This window comes from Clarias gariepinus, chromosome 17 (genome assembly GCF_024256425.1).
Source record: "Clarias gariepinus isolate MV-2021 ecotype Netherlands chromosome 17, CGAR_prim_01v2, whole genome shotgun sequence".
Classification (NCBI taxonomy): Eukaryota; Metazoa; Chordata; class Actinopteri; order Siluriformes; family Clariidae; genus Clarias; species Clarias gariepinus.
The window spans coordinates 29549917-29570170 of NC_071116.1; the positions used below are offsets into that span (position 1 = coordinate 29549917).

The 20254-nt window shown below is 39.4% G+C and overlaps 1 protein-coding gene across 4 annotated transcripts in view; it reads left to right on the forward strand.

Moving 5' to 3' along the window:
- The window catches only part of LOC128545637 (rab GTPase-activating protein 1), a 96426-nt gene extending 77327 nt beyond the window's left edge, over positions 1 to 19099 (forward strand). For all 4 annotated transcript variants that reach the window (XM_053516115.1, XM_053516116.1, XM_053516117.1 and 1 more), the window contains 12 exons: positions 3098 to 3172; positions 3421 to 3546; positions 3873 to 4016; positions 4127 to 4168; positions 5467 to 5595; positions 9348 to 9440; positions 10271 to 10381; positions 10474 to 10578; positions 12251 to 12334; positions 14786 to 14857; positions 16497 to 16694; positions 17322 to 19099. In XM_053516115.1, coding sequence (XP_053372090.1) covers positions 3098 to 3172; positions 3421 to 3546; positions 3873 to 4016; positions 4127 to 4168; positions 5467 to 5595; positions 9348 to 9440; positions 10271 to 10381; positions 10474 to 10578; positions 12251 to 12334; positions 14786 to 14857; positions 16497 to 16694; positions 17322 to 17444 — 1302 coding nt within the window. In that variant the 3' untranslated portion in view covers positions 17445 to 19099. The remainder of the gene's footprint in view (positions 1 to 3097; positions 3173 to 3420; positions 3547 to 3872; positions 4017 to 4126; positions 4169 to 5466; positions 5596 to 9347; positions 9441 to 10270; positions 10382 to 10473; positions 10579 to 12250; positions 12335 to 14785; positions 14858 to 16496; positions 16695 to 17321) is intronic.
- Positions 19100 to 20254: the final 1155 nt, after the last annotated feature.

The following is a 20254-nucleotide window of genomic DNA, read 5'->3' on the forward strand; positions in this document are numbered from 1 at the left end:
AAGAGTAGTATTTTAAAATCAATTTAAAATTTTACTGGGAAGCCAATGGAATAAAGATAAGATAGGTGTGATGTACCTCTTTCTGGTTCTAGTGAGGACTCTCGCTGCTGCATTCTGGACTAGCTGAAGCTTGTTTATGCATCTAGTTGAACAACCAGACAGTAAGGCATTACAATAGTCCAACTTAGAGGTGATTAAAGCATGAACTAGTTTTTCTGCGTCGTTTAGCTACAAAATATTTTTTATCTTATCAATATTTTTGAGGTGAAAGAATGCCATCCTGGTAATATTATCTACATGAGCTTCAAATGAAAGGCTGGTATCTATAATCACACTGAGGTCTTTTACTGTTGCACTTGATGGAACAGAAAGGCCATCTAAAGTTACAGTGTGATCTAAAATCTTACTTCATGCTATATGCGGTCCTATGACTAGAACTTCTATCTTATCAGGATTAGGCAGAAGGAAGTTAATTAGCATCCAATCTCTTATGTCCTGCACACATTGCTCAACTTTAGTACACTGATTTTTCTCATCCGGTTTTGCTGAGACATATAATTGTGTATCGTCAGCATAACAATAAACTAATACCATGTTTACGGATTATGTTGCCTTGAGGAAGCATAGGGAAAAAAGCAGTTGGCCTAAAACTGAACCCTGTGGAACACCAAACTCCATTAGAGAACATGCAGAATAATCACCATTTAAGTCTACATACTGATAACGATCGGTCAAGTAGGATCTGAGCCAGGAGAGGGCTGTACCCTTAATTCCTACTACATTACTACGTGATCAATGGTGTCAAAAGCTGCACTGAGGTCGAGTAATACAAGCATGGTTACACAACCATGATCAGAGGCCAATAGGGGGTTGTAGCGCGGCCACATAAAAGGGCTTTTCAAATAGCGGGCTACTAATTAAGGAGCTAATGCTGCTCACCTGCACAAAGAAATGCCCCTGATATGCTTTTAGATGTCCCATGACAGTGTTCGAGTCTACAGGGGGTTAAGCAAGTCAGGACGGAGAGATGAAGATACGCAACGCTGCTGTTTGTTTAAGAGAGAGAGTTTGTTTGTTGAATCCAACGGATTACTTTTCCCTGGTCGGATTAATCTCATTGGACACTTACAATTCACCTCTCGTTTCGTTTCTCGTGCTCCCGGAATTCAACATTTTTACCGGTGAGGCCGAGCCATCTCTCCTGTACACCCTTACACACACTGCAATAACACTGACTTTGGACTTTCATGCATACACACACCTGCAAACACCTCATCCACTGTTTATATTTGTATATATTTTGTATACATTAGTTTTGGTGCACCTTGTTTGTTTGTTTGTTGGTTTATTTTGTATAATACACTTTGATTCGGTTAAATACTAGTTTTTGTGTCACGTCTTTACCTGAGTGAGTTCTGTTATTGCTGGTACTATCTGTTTAAGAAAATGTGTCGGTGTAGGATTTAATATACAAGTTGATGCTTTAGTGATACCCTATTGTATCTACATAAGGCTAAATAATAAAGATTATCTTAGGTCTCTTGTCGCTACATTTTTTCATCAAACCTTAACAGTCACAGTGATTAAAAATACCCATTTTTGATTGGCTAACAGCGACTAAATTAAATGTCCATGAATCTTATTCCAAATAGTTGCTGTGTAACCATGCTGCACTGTCGCCATGGCAACAGTGGAAAGAAATTATTAAGTCTTTAAGTAAAAAACAAAACAAAAAAAAGACAGTGGAACCTCGGATTACGAGTAACACGGTTTACAAGTGTTCTGCAAGACGAGCAAAGATTTTACATATTTTTTTACTTAAAAACTAGCATTGTCTTGGTTTACGAGCACTGACAATCATGTATCACGCATGCGCTTCTTGTTTTAATGCCGACCGTCACATGATCACACCTAAGCCAACAGTTTTTTTTCTCACTTGGGCTGCGTAATTGTGGGTAATCAACTCCCCTGCTGGATCTTAGTGCTCGTCTCTTACTGTTATCAACATCCATGCACGCGTGTACTGTTTACTATAACACTGTGACCACGTGTGTGTAAAACATTTTATTTTGTGTTTGTAAGCCTGTTTGTACAGTGCGCGTGCGCGTATATAAAGCAAAATCAAGTCCCATTAGGGGGTAAAAGATTCTTTTTTTCTTTTCCCCTCTCCCTTTTTTTTTACCTTTAAAAAGAATGCGACAGAGCAGTTTTTGTGTAATGCAGAGTGTGTGTGTGTTTGTGTGGGAAGCCGAGAGGAGGAGGGGGCAGTAAAGCCGAGTGTGCGTGCGTAATTTGACATCGTGCTCCTTCACTCACAACACCCACTCTCGCCTTTACGTATTCCCCTCCAACCCCCTTCTCCTCCTGGTTTCCCACACACACTTTAACACAGAAACTCTGCTCTGCCGCGATTCTTTTTAAAGGTAAATAGCCGGGTTTTTTTTTACTTTACAGCAGGGATTGCGTTAGTATGCACTCACGCGAGTGTTGAGTTGCTAATTTTTCCAATAAAACAGTGTCTCTGCTTACTCGTGTGAGCGCATACTAACGCAGTACCTTTGAAAAGAATTGCGACAGAGCAGAGTTTAAGTGTAAGGCAGAGAGTGTATATCTGGCACTAACGGAAACACCTAACTGTCAAGATTTATTTTTATTTTTTATAGGTTAAGTGCAGGTTAATTTGTTTTATTTTTACTTTATATTTTGTATTAATTATTTTTATGTATTTATATTCTTGGGCTGTAGAACAAATAATTTGAGTTTCCAGAATTTCTTATGGGAAAATTTTATTTGGTTTATGAGTGTTTTGGGATATGAGCCCGTTTCCGGAATGAATTACGCTCGTAATCCGAGGTACACTGTATTATAAAGAAAGCAATGCTTATATGTTACTGTTAATATAAATATTTAAAATCTGATAAAATGAGAAGCTGTCATGCTTATCGCTATGACAGATTAGATTACCATGTCAACAGTCATAATTATGGTCTAGCATAAAATAAACACTGATAAGACCAGACTTAAACGTCTTGTTACATGTGAACTATATATCCCATAATGCACCTGCTTATAACACGTGTCCTCTCCCCCACCCCAGGCGTACTCGGTGTATGACGAGGAGATCGGCTACTGTCAGGGCCAGTCCTTCCTCGCCGCTGTGCTGCTGCTACATGTAAGTCACATGACCAGACGCAGTGGTGCAAGGGATTCTGGGAAATATTGATTTATTGCATTGATCATCATGGAGTCGTGTTTACACAGCTGGGTCACTTCAGCGCTAAAAAAAACAACAACACAAAACACAACCAGGGACATGGGTTCCAGATGTTCTCCAGCTGTTTGTCCTCACTGCAATTGCTAACCATGTCAGGGATGGAGAAAATAATGCTGTTTGAAAAGTGTGTGTGTGTGTGTGTCCAGATGCCAGAGGAGCAGGCGTTTAGCGTTCTGGTGAAGATCATGTTTGACTACGGTCTCAGGGAACTCTTCAAACAGAACTTTGAAGACCTACACTGCAAGTTCTTTCAGCTGGAGAGACTTATGCAGGTGTGTGTGTGTGTGTGTGTGTGTGTGTATTAAAGCAGGATCAAGGAATTATTTCTGTGACATTCATAGAAGGAGTCTTTAATATTCAGGTGTATTTTGTTTCTCTTTAGTTAATCTGAATATCACTTTTTTATCGTGTGTGTGTGTGTGTTTATTCGGAGTACTTCACCCGAGTAAAAGAATGAAACATAAAAAAATAACATTACTGACGAAAGCCCCCCAGCCCTGTATTTCAACACCCTGTGTTTAAGCTTTTTGTGAAACAGTGTGTTTATTTTTTTAATATTCTCCTCTCTCTCTCTCTCTCTCTCTCTCTCTCTCTGCAGGAATACATTCCAGATTTGTACACACACTTCCTAAGTATAGGTTTGGAAGCGCACATGTACGCCTCCCAGTGGTTCCTCACGCTCTTTACAGCCAAGTTTCCTCTCTACATGGTGTTTCACATCATCGACCTGCTGCTGTGTGAGGTGCGACGCCGTGCGCGCTCAGCGATCGTCACTGTCTCTCATCAGTCGCTATTAATTACTGAGCCGAACTGAAACTCTTTACCTCAATCTGTCTCTTCTCTCGCTTACAGGGGATCAGTGTCATATTTAATGTAGCTCTGGCATTACTGAAGGTAACACACACACACACATCACACACACACACACCTTTTGAATAAGCTGCTTTTAATGATTTATAAGAACAACGATTTGTAAGATATTTTCTGACATTGAACTTGCTAAACATTTACATTATAAAAAGTAACTTTTGCAGTCCTTAGATCTCTGTCTGAAATATATATATATATATAGTAAAAAGTGAAGTGAAGCATTATAAATCGAACATTTTCACTGTCAAACAACAAATGTAACAAAATGTAAGAATTTTAAACAATCAAAATTTTGTTACAGACTTCTGTAACTATAACACAAATAACAAAAAAAAATCACACCAGTACTGTGAGAAAACAAAAATCTTAGATTGAAGGGAAAAAAACTGCACCACTAGTATTTTTAAACATCCTGCAAGCTAACAAATGATTCCACTACTGCAGGCAGAACTAAATGGCAAGTCGTGGTCTGGATCCAAAAATTGTAGCCTACTTCAAGAAAAGAAAAGTAGACTATGAAAACTGAACCTCCACAGATAAATGTATGTTTATTCATATTATTATGTCCTGCAGAAAGTTTAAAACCAGTTTGTCTTGTATGTTCTGAAACCATGGAGTTAATAACGAGCAGTAATGTGAAGTGCCGCGATGAAATAAGACACAGGTCCGCAAACATATCCGCAGCAGCCCGCAGTGAGGGCGTGTAAAAAAACCCAAACTGAGAGCTCGGTGTTATGCGTTCAAATCAAAATGTTTAGTAGAAGTGAAGTTATGAGCAGTCATGTCACAGGATCATGCTAAACTGTCTGGACAGGATTTAATGAAACTTTTGCAGTCCTTAGATCTCTGCCTGAAGTTTAATCTGCATTATAAGTTAAATCTTAATGTGGAGTAAAAGTGATGTTATGAACAGTTATGTGTGGGATTTAATAATCTACTTTAAAATAATCTACTAATGCGCTACTGTCTCAATGTAAACAAACACCTGCACCAATAGATATTAATTAGAAATAATAAACTGAATATTTTTACTGGGATTAGTTTATATTTTCACTCTGGCTGAAATAAATAAAGTGGTATAAGTTAATTTTAATGCGCTTTAAGACAAAACTTAATCTTTATTCAATTTACTTTTTCCATTTCTCATCAATTCCTATCAAATTTATTTAAAAAATAATAATATTTATAATATGTATTTTTTGTTGCTGTTGTTCGGAATACACACACACACATATATATATATATATATAAATATATAATATTACTTTTTTTTTTTAAGTTTCTTTAAAGAGTAACTTGTCTCCTTTTTTTCTTTCCTCCAGACGTCGAAGGACGACCTTCTGCAGGCCGACTTTGAGGGAGCACTGAAGTTTTTCCGTGTGCCTGTGCCCAAACGGTACCGCTCTGAAGAGAACGCCAAGAAACTCATGGAGCTCGCCTGTAGCATGAAGGTAATTCACACTTCACGCTAAAGAGCAGGTTGACTTTTAAATAAATAAGCAAGGAATTTATGTTTATTATTCGGGAATTAACCAGTGTGGCATTTTATACACTTTGATTTGACTAAGATGATTTGAGTATGTCCTGTACGTGTTGTAATGTTTAAAAAAAAAAATTTATTCATTAATTTTTTTATGAAGCACTTTGGTTTGTAGTGACCAGTAGAGGGCACTGTGGTGTAACGTTTGAGATTATCATTAAGGAGAGTTTCCTGCAGTAAAGGAGCATTGCATCTCTCTCTCTTTTTTGATTACTTTATCATTCACCATAAAGATTATATAAAATGACAAAAAATCTTAAGCATTTTCATCATCATTTTGACAACAAATAATGTACACTATTCAGTTTCACCCCAGGACATGAGTATTTATTTTTGACGAAAATGAAAAAACTCACCTAAACACATATGTACATTACCTAAAACTCACTGATGTGCCTTTTAAATCCCGTCCAGCTTTATATAATATTTGCAATTCCAAATGTATCTAATTTTATTTTTCTATGGAGGCAAAAATCTCAGTGTTGCTTAATTGGGACAGAGTGACACCGTTCCGCACTGAGGGCTCAGTCTGTGTTCCTGTTCTTACCTCTATCTGTTGGATAGAAAGTGTGAGGTCACGAGGACAGGCAACAGGATTAATGAGGTTCCTTCACCGGGTTCTGCTGATTGGTTTACTCTTTATAGGAGTCAAGCTTCTGCTCCACTGAATTGTGACGAGCCACTTTATGTGGTTTGGTTTTTTTTTTGGGACCTTACAATGGTACAGATGGTCCAGGAAGTGGAGCTGGACCTGATTAGAGCCAGCCCCACTTCCCCCGGGTTTTTGTTCTGCTCGGTTAGATCGGTATCAGGCACTGGACAGGAGAGACAGAGAAAGAGGTGCAGATCCAGGACACTCTGAGACACTCAGGGGAGATTAGATCTGACACTTGGCTTATGAACGTCTTCAGGACGAGATGGAATCTCTGGCTGAAGATCAAGGAGTCTGGCTTCTCCTCCTCCGTCTGCTGACTGTAAAGTGAATGATTGAATGAATGAGGTCATAAACATAAATGTATTCCTGATCCTTTAAGGTGTGTCCATTAGTGTTAAAGAGTGACGATGAGAGGACAGGGAGAAGGGGACGAATGCGGGGGAGGGGGTGGAGGTTGGAGGGGTAGAGGGCGCTGCGCCGTCACCTGCAGCCTGATTCTGTCAGCTCACAGACTGCAGCAGGAGGCCAGGTGGCTGTGAAACTCATCTGCTCGAAGTCACAGGAGCACTGGGACAACAGCGATGAACGCTCAAGGACACACGCACACACACACGCACACACTCACTCTCTTAATGTGGCTCATATTTATAACCCAGGCTGCATGCTGCTAATGTCTGAGCGCAGAACCTCATCATGTGGAGACGCTTCTGTCTGCACTGCAGCACCGCCAATCCTCACCGCTCCTACGCCGGGCGCCAGGTTCACTAAAAATACCTAAAAATACCCCCCAACAAAAAGCCCTGTTTTTGTCTACACTTACTTCCTTCAACCCTACACACACACACACACACCCTTGTAGCACTCGATAGCTGTGCCACTGAATGCACCGCCTGTTTAAAAAAATTATAACCTACAGTAAATGGCCTCTTGTGAAACACATCATGTAAGGTTGCCAGGTCTGCGTCAAACTTCATAATCGTGGCTGTGTAATCGTGATATTTAGGCCAAATTTCCTAAATATCACATTTATAAAACGGACTGAGATCACTACAAACATGCTCGTATATTTATAATCTTAATAAATATTTAATAGTTTATTTTTATTTATCGTACAGATTGTACAGTGTAATAGACTGTGCATGCGTTTTAACAATAAAATAAATAAAAGCAATTGTAGCTCACTTTTTTTTTTGTTTTGCCAAAAATTATTAACGTAATTAATCTTAAGTATATGAAAATAAAATGTATTAAATGACATTCAGCCCCATTAAATAGCTTTGCTATTAATTTAATTATATTCAAGTCTTAAGATTTTGGTTTTTTTTGATGCGACATTACTAAGAACAGGAAGTTGTTTGATTGGCACGCCACATCAAAGGACCCTTTAAGCAGATAAAAAGAAATACTCTAAAGTGTTATAAAAGCAATATGTCAAAGTATTAATATTTTGAACAGTTAATTTCTAGCGGTTCTGTGTTTCTGCAGGTTTTAGCTGCTGTGACAAAGTTAAAAACACGAATCATTACACCGATGTTTCACAAACATTAAATGTAATCATGAATAGATAAAAGCAGACATGATGTTTTAGGTTTTTGATCAATTAAAAATATAATCATTAGTGAAATTCTCGACAATCAAAAGACTGGGAGATGTGCCGTTACAAATCGTTAGCATTTTTATCTTTAAAATACTTACATTCGAATATTTTTATATTTACACAATAATACGATTTTTTAATGTAACTATTCAGTGAAGTTCAACTTATTAATACTTATTTTGCTTTTTTTTTATACTCGAGGGAATTAATCCAGATGAGTTATTTGGAGCACGCTCTATCTATATTCATTTGTTTATTTATGCAGTAAACCATGATACATATATGCAGTGCACTTGGACATCTGGGTATTTACGGTAAATAACCAGCTACACCACTAGGCAGCTACACCAGCCCTCAGTTTAACATCCACAACACACACACACACACACACACTAAGTATACATGGTGTTTAAAGAGAGCCAGTAGGAACCACAGCTCTCTGCAAACAGCTAATTTACACGGTCAGGAGCGTTTACGGCGATCCGTCTAAAACGTTCTGTTGCTGAAAACAGAGCAGCGGCTTGTCTTTAAATCGGGTTAGTCAACAAGAAAAGCTGCAGCGTGAGCCGCGGGAGTTATAAATACATCTCAGAGTGCTGAGTGCGGAGAAATTACAGCCTGATGCACTGATTAGGGGTTTATTAAAACAGGAGCGTTCCAGAGGAGGGGGTTAAGGGAAGGTTTTTTTTTTAACATGCCACTTTAGGAGACTTTTAGTTTTTATCTGCACAAGAATCTTTTAAAACGGCTCCAGTTTGGAGGAACAGTGTCTCTTTGTCTCTTGTTACAAAATGCCGGGTTCTGTAAGTGTCCCACTTTTTAAACGCCCCCCCCCCCGCCCATATCCCCCCGCTGTAATCTGTGTTAAAAAAGGTTCTATGTGTTTATAATAGTTGCCCTAAAGGAGCTGAAATACGTATAGCATACGGTGTTCAGACTTAACGCAGCACTTATTATTGAACAGTTACATGAAAGTTAAGCAAAGAAGCAGAGTGTAGAGTTTAATAGAGGTGCGTCTCAGTCACGTCTGATTGTCGCTAGACTTGATGCTGACCCGCTTGAGAGCCGATATCACTCTAGAATCGTGCATGGATTCGCGCTGTGTTTTAGACAAACTCTGCCCCTTCAGTAACTTCTGAAAAGCGTGCAAGTCTGCTGTGTGAATATTGATGCCGTGTTATTTCAGTATTAAACACTTACTACACCTCTGAATACCGTGCTAGTTATTATTATTATTATTATTATTACTATTACTATTAATAAAACCTGGGCAGATGGAGAGCTCTGAGTTCTTTATCAGATTAATCTTTATGGCAGAATGCAGTACAGTTTTTTTTCACATCCTGTCATTTCATCCTGTATAGAAATACCTCTGTGTGGGTGTGTGTGTGTGTGTGTGTGTGTGTGACAGATCAGTCAAAAGAAGCTGAAGAAGTATGAGAAAGAGTACCACATGATGCGAGAGCAACAGGAACAGCAAGAGGCCCCCATCGAGAGATATGAGGTAACAATCGTGTGTGTGTGTGTGTGTGTGTGTGTGTGTGAAACCAAGGCGTTCTCTGCGTTGTGACTGCACATTAGCATACACACTGTATGACAGTAATGAGCAACACTGTGAGAGACGTCTTGCCTTCTGGCTCAGAGGACGAGTGGAACGAGAGAGCGGTGTGTGTGTGTGTGTGTGTGAGAGAGAGAGAGAGATCAGGATGGAGAGATTGCTGATGTCAGAGCTCCGCCCCTCTACTCTCAGCCCTATCACTGCTCGGGCGAGCCGAACCCACTAGAACCCGTTTCACCGTCAGACCCTGTTTTATTTCTGCATTTTTGTCTTAAAAATGAAAAAAAAAATATTTACACTTGTTAGAGTCTCTCGGACTTGTAGTGTAACGGTTAGTGTATACTGGCCATGTAGTGCTCTATATAGGGTCTGTTGAGTGTATAGTGCCCTAGTTAGGGTCTGCTGGTCGTGTAGTGGGTCTGTTATAATCCCCTGTATAACAACAGTGTGTTTATCTGAGGTCAGTATCTAAAGTATAAACATAGGAGGAGTTATGAGTGATGCAGGTCTTACCTGTGAGCAGGCTGATCAGGTGTGTGTTAAACCTGTAGAGTGTGTGTGTGTGTGTGTGTTTAACTGTGGAGTGTGAAGTTCAGGATTAACCCGAGTGTGTCTGTGTAATTTTGCTCAGTGTGTCGGCATGTGTGGTTTTAACAAGCACTCATGTCAAAGGTTGCTCTGTTTACTGGCATGGTTAACAATCACACACACACACACACACACACACACAGTCACAAGACGAGCAAGTCACACGCTCTGTGTTCTCTGTTCCACAGAGGGAGAACCGGCGTCTGCAGGAAGCCAACATGCGTCTGGAGCAGGAGAACGACGATCTCGCTCACGAGCTGGTCAGCAGTAAGATCTCCCTCAGGAAGGACCTGGACAACGTGAGCGTCTCTCACTCAGATACCTGTGAAGGCTCTCTGCTGTCCTGTTCTCACCCGTTAAAAAAGTGTGTGTGTGTGTGTGTGTGGTCCAGGCGGAGGAGAAGGCCGACGCCCTAAACAAAGAGCTCCTGATCACGAAACAGAAACTGATCGACTCTGAGGATGAGAAGAGACGGCTGGAGGATGAAGCGGCGCAGGTCAGATATACTGTCTCTCCGTCTCTTCCTGAGGGAAATCATCACTCCATCACCGTCTGTTCCCATATATATATATATATATATATCAATTCCTCATCAACCGGCCTTGTGTTAGAGCCACAGGAAAGTTCTCCAGGGCAGGTTCTGTGGATTAAACCAGGATCTAGAGACCTAAACTCATATTTGAATGAGGATGTTTTCATAAACAGGAGCCAAAAGGGCATTTGTGGGTCAAGTATAAGTTTATGTGCATGATTTCCCATGTGAAATGGTGTGTGTGTGTGTGTGTGTGTGTGTGTGTGTGTGTGTGTCTAGGAAACTAAGGAAATACAGTGTTTATATAAATGTTCTCGTGTTCATATAATAGGATTTTTCTGATGCTTTGAAAAATTTCTTAAACCTTTTTATAAATATAACAGACAAAAGACCTATGTTCTACTGTAGCTTTATATACACCACCAGTCAAAAGTTTGGACACCCCTTGTAATTCCATGGACGTTCCTGAGTTTTATTTCCTTCTACACTGTAAAACAATACTGAAGGCGTTTATTATCCAAAACACACAATAATCTCCTCTGAACAGTTGATATTGAGATGTATATCTGTTACTTCTGCTCTGTAAAGCTTCATAACGGCTCTAATCTGAGCTGCTGGTTGTTAATTGGTGATTTCTGGGGCTGGTGACTCTTAATTAACTTCTGCTCAGGTCAGTTTTGGGCTGCTTAACTGGGAAGGTCTCAATGAGAGCCGAAAAAAAAGAGCCGAGTCGAGGCCAAAACATGAAGAATAGTGTAAGGTTGTGTTCTTAATTACTGCACAGACTCGTTTAAAGCATAACGACTCTTCAGGTCAGAGACACACACACACACGTTTTTGCGGTGTGTCATAAAGCTTAAAATACTCAAACCGACTGCGCTCTGTCCCTGTGACTCTCTGACAGGTTCTGTCGTTTAAAGCATAACGACCCATAGTGGGGGAATTTTGCGTGCGTGTGAAAAAGAGACACAGCATGAATGTGTGCGAGTGTAAGAAATAGCGTGTGTGCGTGAGCATGTGTGTGAGACTGATCAATCAAGTGTATGTGTGATGGAGAGAGTGTGTGTGTGTGTGTGTATGGGGAAAGAGAGACACTGCATGTCTGAGAGTGAGATTGTGTGTACAGTAAAAGAGTTTGTGTGTGTGTGTGACATTAGTGTGATGATCTTCTTTTAAAATAAATCAGGATTAAGCTCAGTGTTTGTTCCAGTTGATTATTTTGCTCTAACAGCGCCCCCTTGAGTGTTTATTCCCCTTACACCACCTACACCTAATTATAATATTTAATCATTTATTTAAAAACGATGCTTTTGTCCATTATTGGTGAGATTTATTCTCAGTGAGATAAACGGGTCAGTTCCCGTCCTCACTTGGGTTTTAATAGAGCGCTGCTGTGTTCTGCGCTCTGATTGGTCAGGAGCTGTTGATTAATTCTCTACAACAGCAGCTGTGATTGTAGTGCAGCTCGTTTCCATAGCAACAGCTGATTCACTGATCACTAACGGCTTTTTGTGTTCTGTACTTTTTACTTTGAGAAAATAAAGCCAGGCTGGAGAGGGAGTGTGTGTTTATAGCCACTATAACCTGTGTGTGTGTGTGTGTGTGTGTGTATGTGTGTGTGTGTGTGTGCCCTCAGCTGAAGGAGATGTGCCGAAGAGAGCTGGACAAATCAGAGTCAGAGATCAAAAAGAACGGCTCCATCATCGGAGAATACAAACAGGTCAGTACCCTCTCACACACACACACACACACACACACACACACACACACACACACACACTTGTACTCAAATATACAGGGCCCGTTTTCTCCTTCTGTTTTCTCTTCTGCTCTCCATCCTGTTTCTTTTTTCCTGTTTTGCCTGATCTTTTCTCACCCTTTTTCTTTATTTTTCTGTCTCTTTCATTCTTTTTCTATTTCTATTTATCTTTTTTTCACTCTCTCGTTCCGTTTCAGTTGCTGTAGGAGTCTTAAACAAAAATTAATCTGATTATACTGCACTACTACATATTAATTTGTAATATTAATATTATTCAGGATTATCAAAAATGTTGCATTAAATATTTACTATATGAACAATAATAATGATAAGAGGAAACATAAGAATATATATTAATATATTATAGTGTTTTTATGCTCATGTTTATTTTAGTACAGGATTTTAATACCGTCCATGTTTATTTATTTATTTATTGTTTAACATTAAACTAATACATGTTCAGCTGTGGAGTGTTTATGAAAAAAAAAGTTAAAGTATAGTGATATACTACTGTATATGGATAGTGTCTGTGTGTGTGTAGGTGTGTGTGTGTGTGTGTGTGTGTGTGTGTGTGTGTTTGTGTGCGTGCACGCTGGCAATGTGAACTCAGCTCTATAAAAAATAGTTCTTGTGTCCCTGTAGAGTTGCTTTAATAGGGCCTGCTGACAGTGTGATTCATGATCCAGGAAGATAACCACACACACACACACACACACACACACACACGTTTACACAAACCCGGTGGTGTAATTTTAATAGGACAAAAACAAAACGATACAAAACACACGTACGCGCACAATTAACATGGTGGTGAAGAAGTCCAACACACACACACACACACACACACACACACACACGCTCTCTCTCTCCATTTGCTCACAGTGTGACTTCTTAAAACACACACACGCACACTGGTTTTCTTTTATACCACAGCTTTTTTTTTATATATACAGTAAAATATTTTTATGTCATATAATTATATAAATATCAATATTCTTTTTTTTTGTCCAGATTTTGTTAGAATTCTAAACAGACTTGGTGAATAATTCGCCCCAACCACAGAGGATGCTGAGCTGTGGGAATAATTTACTGTATAATTGCAAACAGAATCATTTTTCATGCTACATTTTTTTGCTGTTTTTTTTTAATTATTATTATTATTATTATTAATAATAGTTTACGCGGTCTGTCTTAAGCTAAAATAATGTCCATGTGTGTTTTAGGTCGTGGCTTTTGACGAGAAACTGAGTTTCAAAACCATTGAAATTTTTTGGTTTGTTGCTGTTCTGTTTGTTTAGGCTAAATACTGTGATGTGTAACTTTTTTTATTTTTATTTTTTTTATTCTTAGGTGGTAGATTGTCGTTTAGATGAAGCCTTCTGTGTTCATTAGCAGCCTGAGGACAAAAAAACAGAAAGAAATAAAACATTGTGCAGTTGTTTGATTCCCTTGAAAGGTTTATGGTCTGATAGGAAGCTGCATGGGGTGAGGTCATGCACCAGGTGTTGGAGTGAATGTGATGCGCGTGTCACACTGATGGAGCGCGGACGGGCGTGTTATCAGGCGAAACAAAAAAGTCTGCTCAATTTGGAATGGAACTTTTTTATTTGTCTGTGAAAAAGAGAGTATGTTCCCCGTGAAGTGAGCAGAGGATTATGGGTAATGCAGTAAGTGAGACACTGGTGAAAATGAAGACAGAACAGGACAGGTGGGGGATTAATAAGATCCTGGAGAGACACACGGTGATACACAGAGTGAGAGGAAAATCATAAATAAATCACCACCATGTGTGACTTCAAACAATCACAAGAAGCCTTTAGATATTTCTCTAATGATGGACGTTCAGAACATAAATATTTTCCTAAAATGAACTTTCTAACTGATTTCCAACTTTAAAATGATTAAATCTATGTCTGTAAATACATCTTGTTTGAGTCAAAGTAAACTTAAAAAACATACAAATTCTAAAGTTTACACACAAATGGTCAGCTGTTTTATATAAATTATCTTCAGGCTTCTCATTTTTTTAAAGGCTGGACTTTTTTATTTATTTATTTATTTTTTAATTGACCTTATATTTTACAATGGATGATTATTCAGATATTTATGAGACATGATGAGGGTAAGGTTAAAGGGTTTGCCAAGGGGCGGGGCTAAGGGTATGATTAAACACACAATCACATAATCTTTAAAAAAAAAAATTTAAATGAGATCAAGTTTTTCTGATGTTTATTGTTTGGTGATCAGAACGATGATGTGTGAGTAACGATAGATTTACTGTGTTACAGTATAGTTTTAATAAATTCATCCTGAAGTGCAGTTGGTTAGTTGAACCAGCAAATTCTTTGTGTGTGTGTGTGTGTGTGTGTGTGTGTGTGTGTGTGTGTGTGTGTGTCTGTCTGTCTGTCTCAGATCTGCTCTCAGCTGAGTGAACGTCTTGAGAAACAGCAGACGGCTAACAAAGGAGAACTGGAGAAGATCCGGGTGAGTAACTCCCCACCATTTCATCCGCTACATAAACATGGCACCACATATTTATTTACTCTGTAGAGACGTAGCGCAACGCTGCGTCACGCTAACGGGAAACCGGGCTTCTGCAGTGATCCTACTGAGACTTTAAACTCATTATAAAGAATTTAGAATGTAGAGTCTCACCCGGAGTGGGCGTGGTGATCAGTCCTGCGGGGTATTTACTGGAAGGGCCAGGTAGCTTCTGATGAGTTGAAGCTGTTGACTTTTAAGTTCCTTGGCCTGTTGGGGGCGGAGCTTGAGTTATAGAACATTGCTGATTCGTCTAATAGTGTCTGAGTCAGGAGTACAGTATTTTTTACATATAAGAAGTGGAGTTTACACACTAAACACCTCAGATTGGACAAATATAAACTAACCAGTCAGGAGACTCTATACCTGCTGATACTCTTATCTAAGGGCCGAGGAGTACTGGGGGCGGGGCTTGTTATTTCAGAATGTTGCCGGTTGGGGAAGTTTAATAAAATCTCCAACTTAGTTTATAGTTCCTGTTTAAAAATAAGCCCTTTTTATGTTTTTGTCTAGAAACTGTAGAAAATGTTTTAAGTTCCTGCTCCAGAGTCTTTCTAATGACCAGGGACTGTTGGAGGCGGAGCTTGACATGACAAAACATTGCTGATTGGTCAGATACAAGTGTTTTAGAACAACTAACAACTAATCAGGGAACTATTTGTTTCCTGTTCCAAGGACTGTTAAGGGCGGAGCTTAATGAACTAAAGCTCATATCTGTCTAATTAGCGTTCAGGAACCTTTTTGGTTCCTGTTCCAGGTCTGTTTTTATGGACCTTAGAGTTTGGGGTGTAAATTTTGTCCTACTGAATGTTCTTGGTTTCTCTTGTTCTGAAGATTGACACAGTTTGCTCTCAACTTTCATAAAACTATTGACAAAAGTATTGGCATCCTTTTATTCAGTGTGCTACAGCCGAGTTTTTATTTATTCCTTTAAATTTTATGTCAGATTTTGTGAACTGAACACTTCAGTGCTACAGTTACACAGACGTGATTATTCGATAACAGAAGCTCAGTTTATATATTTTTCCTACTTTAAGTGGAGTCGAGCAGAAAATCTGTAATGCATCTGGTGTGAAAAAGCTGTGAAAATTTTTCTCACATACGTACAATTTGATAATCAGAGACTCGTGTGTTCAAGTCTGAAGTGTCGAGTGTGTGAGAAGGGGCGGTTCTGATCTGAGGGTTTCAGCAGTGAGGTGGAGACTCTGAGCAGGAGATGATTTAGTGTTGGCTAATGAGGTGAGGAGTGAAGTGGAGGAGACTCTTGAGTAGACAATGGCCTCTTGATGGAGGACGTGCAACTTAGGTACAGATTAGTGGGCTGTCTGAAGACACACAGCACAGACCGTGTGTGTGTTTGTGTGAGAGAGAGAAAGTGTAGTGTATTTCTCCTGTGAACATCATCTTCATCATCATCATCATCGTCATGATGCCGCTCGTACTCTCACTGATAAGGAAAACAAGGTGTTGAGTTCAGGGTGATTTCCTCACTTTGTGCTCCTGCTCGAGCCCACACTGATGAAGAGCACGCAGTCAGATGGATTTACACCGATAACCCCCAGCTCTGTGTGTGTGTGTGTAGATGAAGGTGGAGGGGTGTGAGAAGTGCAGCGCGCTCTTCAGTAAGGAGGGGCGAGTGAAGGCTCTGAGCGCTCCTAAAGAGCTGAGCGAGGACGAGACTGACGAGGAGAAAGAGGCTCTGCAGGTGCAGCTCAGGGAGATGGAGCTGGAACTCGCGCAGACCAAACTGCAGCTGGTGGAGGCCGAGTGCAAGATACAGGTGACCCGAGTGCACACACACCTGGTTTACACCTGACACACACTCCACGTCACACTTAAACCTCTGTGTCCACATCAGCAGGTGACGAGTCGCTCGTGTGTTGCTATTTATTTTATTTTTTTACAAATTACAGGAGCGTAACCTACAGCAAAAAAATACCTGCAGTGATCTACTGTATACAACAAACAACAAATACACATGACCTTTAACACAATGTTTTTTATTTCTTTAATATTTATATAAGTTCCACATTTCAGAGATCAAACGTACTCACCTTCCCCTGTGAGTGACATACGTGTCCACATACGTGTAAACAGTGAGACGGAGTAAAAACATTAAGAACTAAACACGTGTTTAGAGCACGTCGCCATTAAAGGCCCCAGCATTTTTTAATTTTTTTTTGCATTTTGTTTTAATAAATATCCAGATCTCAGGACTGTCCTGTTCACTCCGGGCAAAATGATGAACTGAACGTCGTCTATTAAAAAACGTCTGGAGAACTCACTGTGTAGAGAGTTTGAGTTTAAAAGTTGTTTGCTAATGTGGACGTAGTGTTACACACACCAGCTTCAGCTCCCAGTCTGATGTGTGTGTGTGTGTGTGTGTGTGTGTGTGTGTGTGTTTCAGGATTTGGCCCACCACTTGGCTCTGGCGCTGAACGAAGTGCAAGCGGCAAAAAAGACCTGGTTCAACCGAACGTTAAGCTCCATTAAGACAGTGACGGGAGCTCAGGGCAAAGAGACCACCTAAAGATCACCTCCCTCTGTCTGTCTGTCTTTCTGTCTGTCTTTCTGTCTGTCTGTCTGTCTGTCTGTCTCTCTGTCAGTGTGGTGAACCTCCACGGCACCAAAACGAACCTTTTTTTTTTTTTTCTTTTTTGTAAAAAAGCCCTGATCTTTGCAGAGTGAAAACAAAACACAGAATATACTAAAGCAACGGAGGCTTTAGCGCTAGGCTTTATACTACTGACACACACACACACACACACACACACTAACACAACACTCAAGCTACTGTTCTACTCCAGACTACTTGCACAACAAAAACAACAAACATCAACAAACTAACAGCCTTCTTTAGGGAAGACGAGCTTTTATAATTTCCGTTTGATGAAACATTTATGTGAGCTTATAGAAAATTAAGATGTTAGATTTGTGTGTGTGTGTGTGTGTGTGTGTGTGTGTGTGTGTGTGCGCGCGCGTATGTCCGGACTAAAGGACCCTTGTGCCATTGACTGAGTGACCACACGGTGATTTTCATCATCTCAGAAGAGAGACGAGGCAAAGAAGCACATTTTCCGTACTGAGGAAAAGTAATGGCACCCCCCTTTTGCTAGCGCGCGCCTTTCTGACGCTAGCGACGTACACTAAAGACAGAAACGACTGAGAGAGAGAGAGAAATAGCGCAGGGTTTTTTTTCCTCCTTTTCCAAGTTAAAGGTGCCATTAGTGATTTATTATTTTTTAAGTCGTAATATTTAATCCTTTGTATTTATAAAATGTTCCCTGAGAGGAAACTCGGCACCTCAGAGTCCGCGCAGGAGAAGAGAGCGAAGAAATACAGGTCAGGTTTCTGATCATTAACCCCAACTTCTGAGCAATCCTGGAGGCGTGTCCACTTAAGGAAAAGCTCCGCCTCTGCAGTAGGTATGATGTTTAATCTCTTTGATCTTTAAACTCCTCTTGAGTTGCTGATGATACACACATCGATCAGCAAAAGCTAGCATGCTAAGTAGGTTCCTTTTTTTTTTTTTTTTTTTTTTTTAAATTAATAAGCATTAGCGTTAACTTTATGATCCGGCCTCGTCCGAGTCCTCAAGCACTTATTTTGTGTGTGTGTGTGTGAGAGAGAGAAAATACTCACACACACTTGCCCTGAGGCACAGAGAGCACAAACATGTGGTCATCTCGGACCTTGCGAGTGTGTGTGTGTGTGTGTGTGTGTGTGTGTGTGCGCCCAACAAGGCTATGTAAAGAACACTCTTTGGGTTTTGAGGTTTCTGCACCTTACAGACGTATTTATAACCGGATCTGACCGGTTCGAGTTTGTCACAGGAAGCCCTTTTTGTCTCTCGTTAGGAAGTAAACGAATAAATAAATAAATAAAGGGGTCATTCCACGAGGCACTGGCGGCTTGTACATAAGAAGCATTAAAGGTTTGAGTTTGTTTCTGTCTGTTTTATTTTGTATAATTTCTACTACATGATGACGTCGTCCTCCTGATGTTGCCGGACGATCGTACGCGTCGCTTTAAGGTTCTGTCTTTAATGTGGAACTGAACTGCTGTTCATCTGTCACTCGCCAAAAACCTCCCCCGGTCCTGCGTGACGTGTGTATCGACGTGCTAATAGTCTACTGCATTGTGTATACTTCATCAATTTCAATATAAAGCTACTCAACACAAGTGTATCGTCTCTCTGTGTGTGTGTGTGTGTGTGTGTGTAATTATTCTCTGTGTATGTGATTAGAAAGGTGCTGTACGGTAATAACCCGAGGATGACAGTTAGACAGTCTGTGACTCCGCCCATAAAGACATTTATATTGCTAGGTTTTAATGTTGTTGTTTTTTTGTTTTTTTTTTACTTGCTTTTTTTAAACTTGATTAATCAGGTGGAGTCAGAAATTACTGGTTTATAAAGTGGTGTGTAAATGAAAAATAAATAATAAGTAACATTCATTTTTACACAGATGAACTTTTCTCACTAATGTATAAATAATCCCTGGTGTGAACTGTGTCAGGGTGAGTTTTGAGGAAATGCTGATCTAAACGAGTGAAAAATATATCTGGTGTGTTAATTTAAGAAAATATATCTCCTAACCACTTTAAAAAATTTGTATCAAGTTAATGAATAAATAAATCTATAAAATAAATAAACTTTATAATAATAAGAACAATAGTTTTAGATCATGATTAAAATGTATTTTAATTGTTACATTGTAGACATTTTTATTTTAACAGTCATAGTTTCTATAATTTTGGTCAGCAATAAATATTTTACAGACGATTAAAGATTTTATTTAGTCATTCATTTATTTATTCGTTTATTATTTTTATTTTATTCCCTCGTTGATCCTCCATGAACGATCCAGTTTAACACCAGTGATATTTAAAGTTAAAAGATGTAGCATCTATCTTCTGTATGTCTTCTGACATTTTTGCAACCAAATGAAACCTTTAAAAAAATCTGGATCTTACTAAAATAATTCAGGTATGAAAATGTTAATTTAATGACAGCATGAATAAAATATGACCAATTAATCCTGTCTTACTACAAACTTATTCATTAGCATAAAAATGTCTTTAAAAAAGAAAAACGCAACTGCTGATGTGGAGAATTAAACGAAAGGAACAACTTGCTGGACGTTTATATATTTTTCAATAAGAATGTGTTTCCTGTGCAAGAGTCGTGTTTAGACATTGTTTATTGTTTGGTCTATATTTTTGCACCGAAGCTACATCTGACCTACATGAACTGGATACACTCATTCATCACTTGTTCATGGTTTCTGCGTCTTGACAGTGATTTTTCTTCTTTAGGATCGTCAGGTACGTACACTTCAG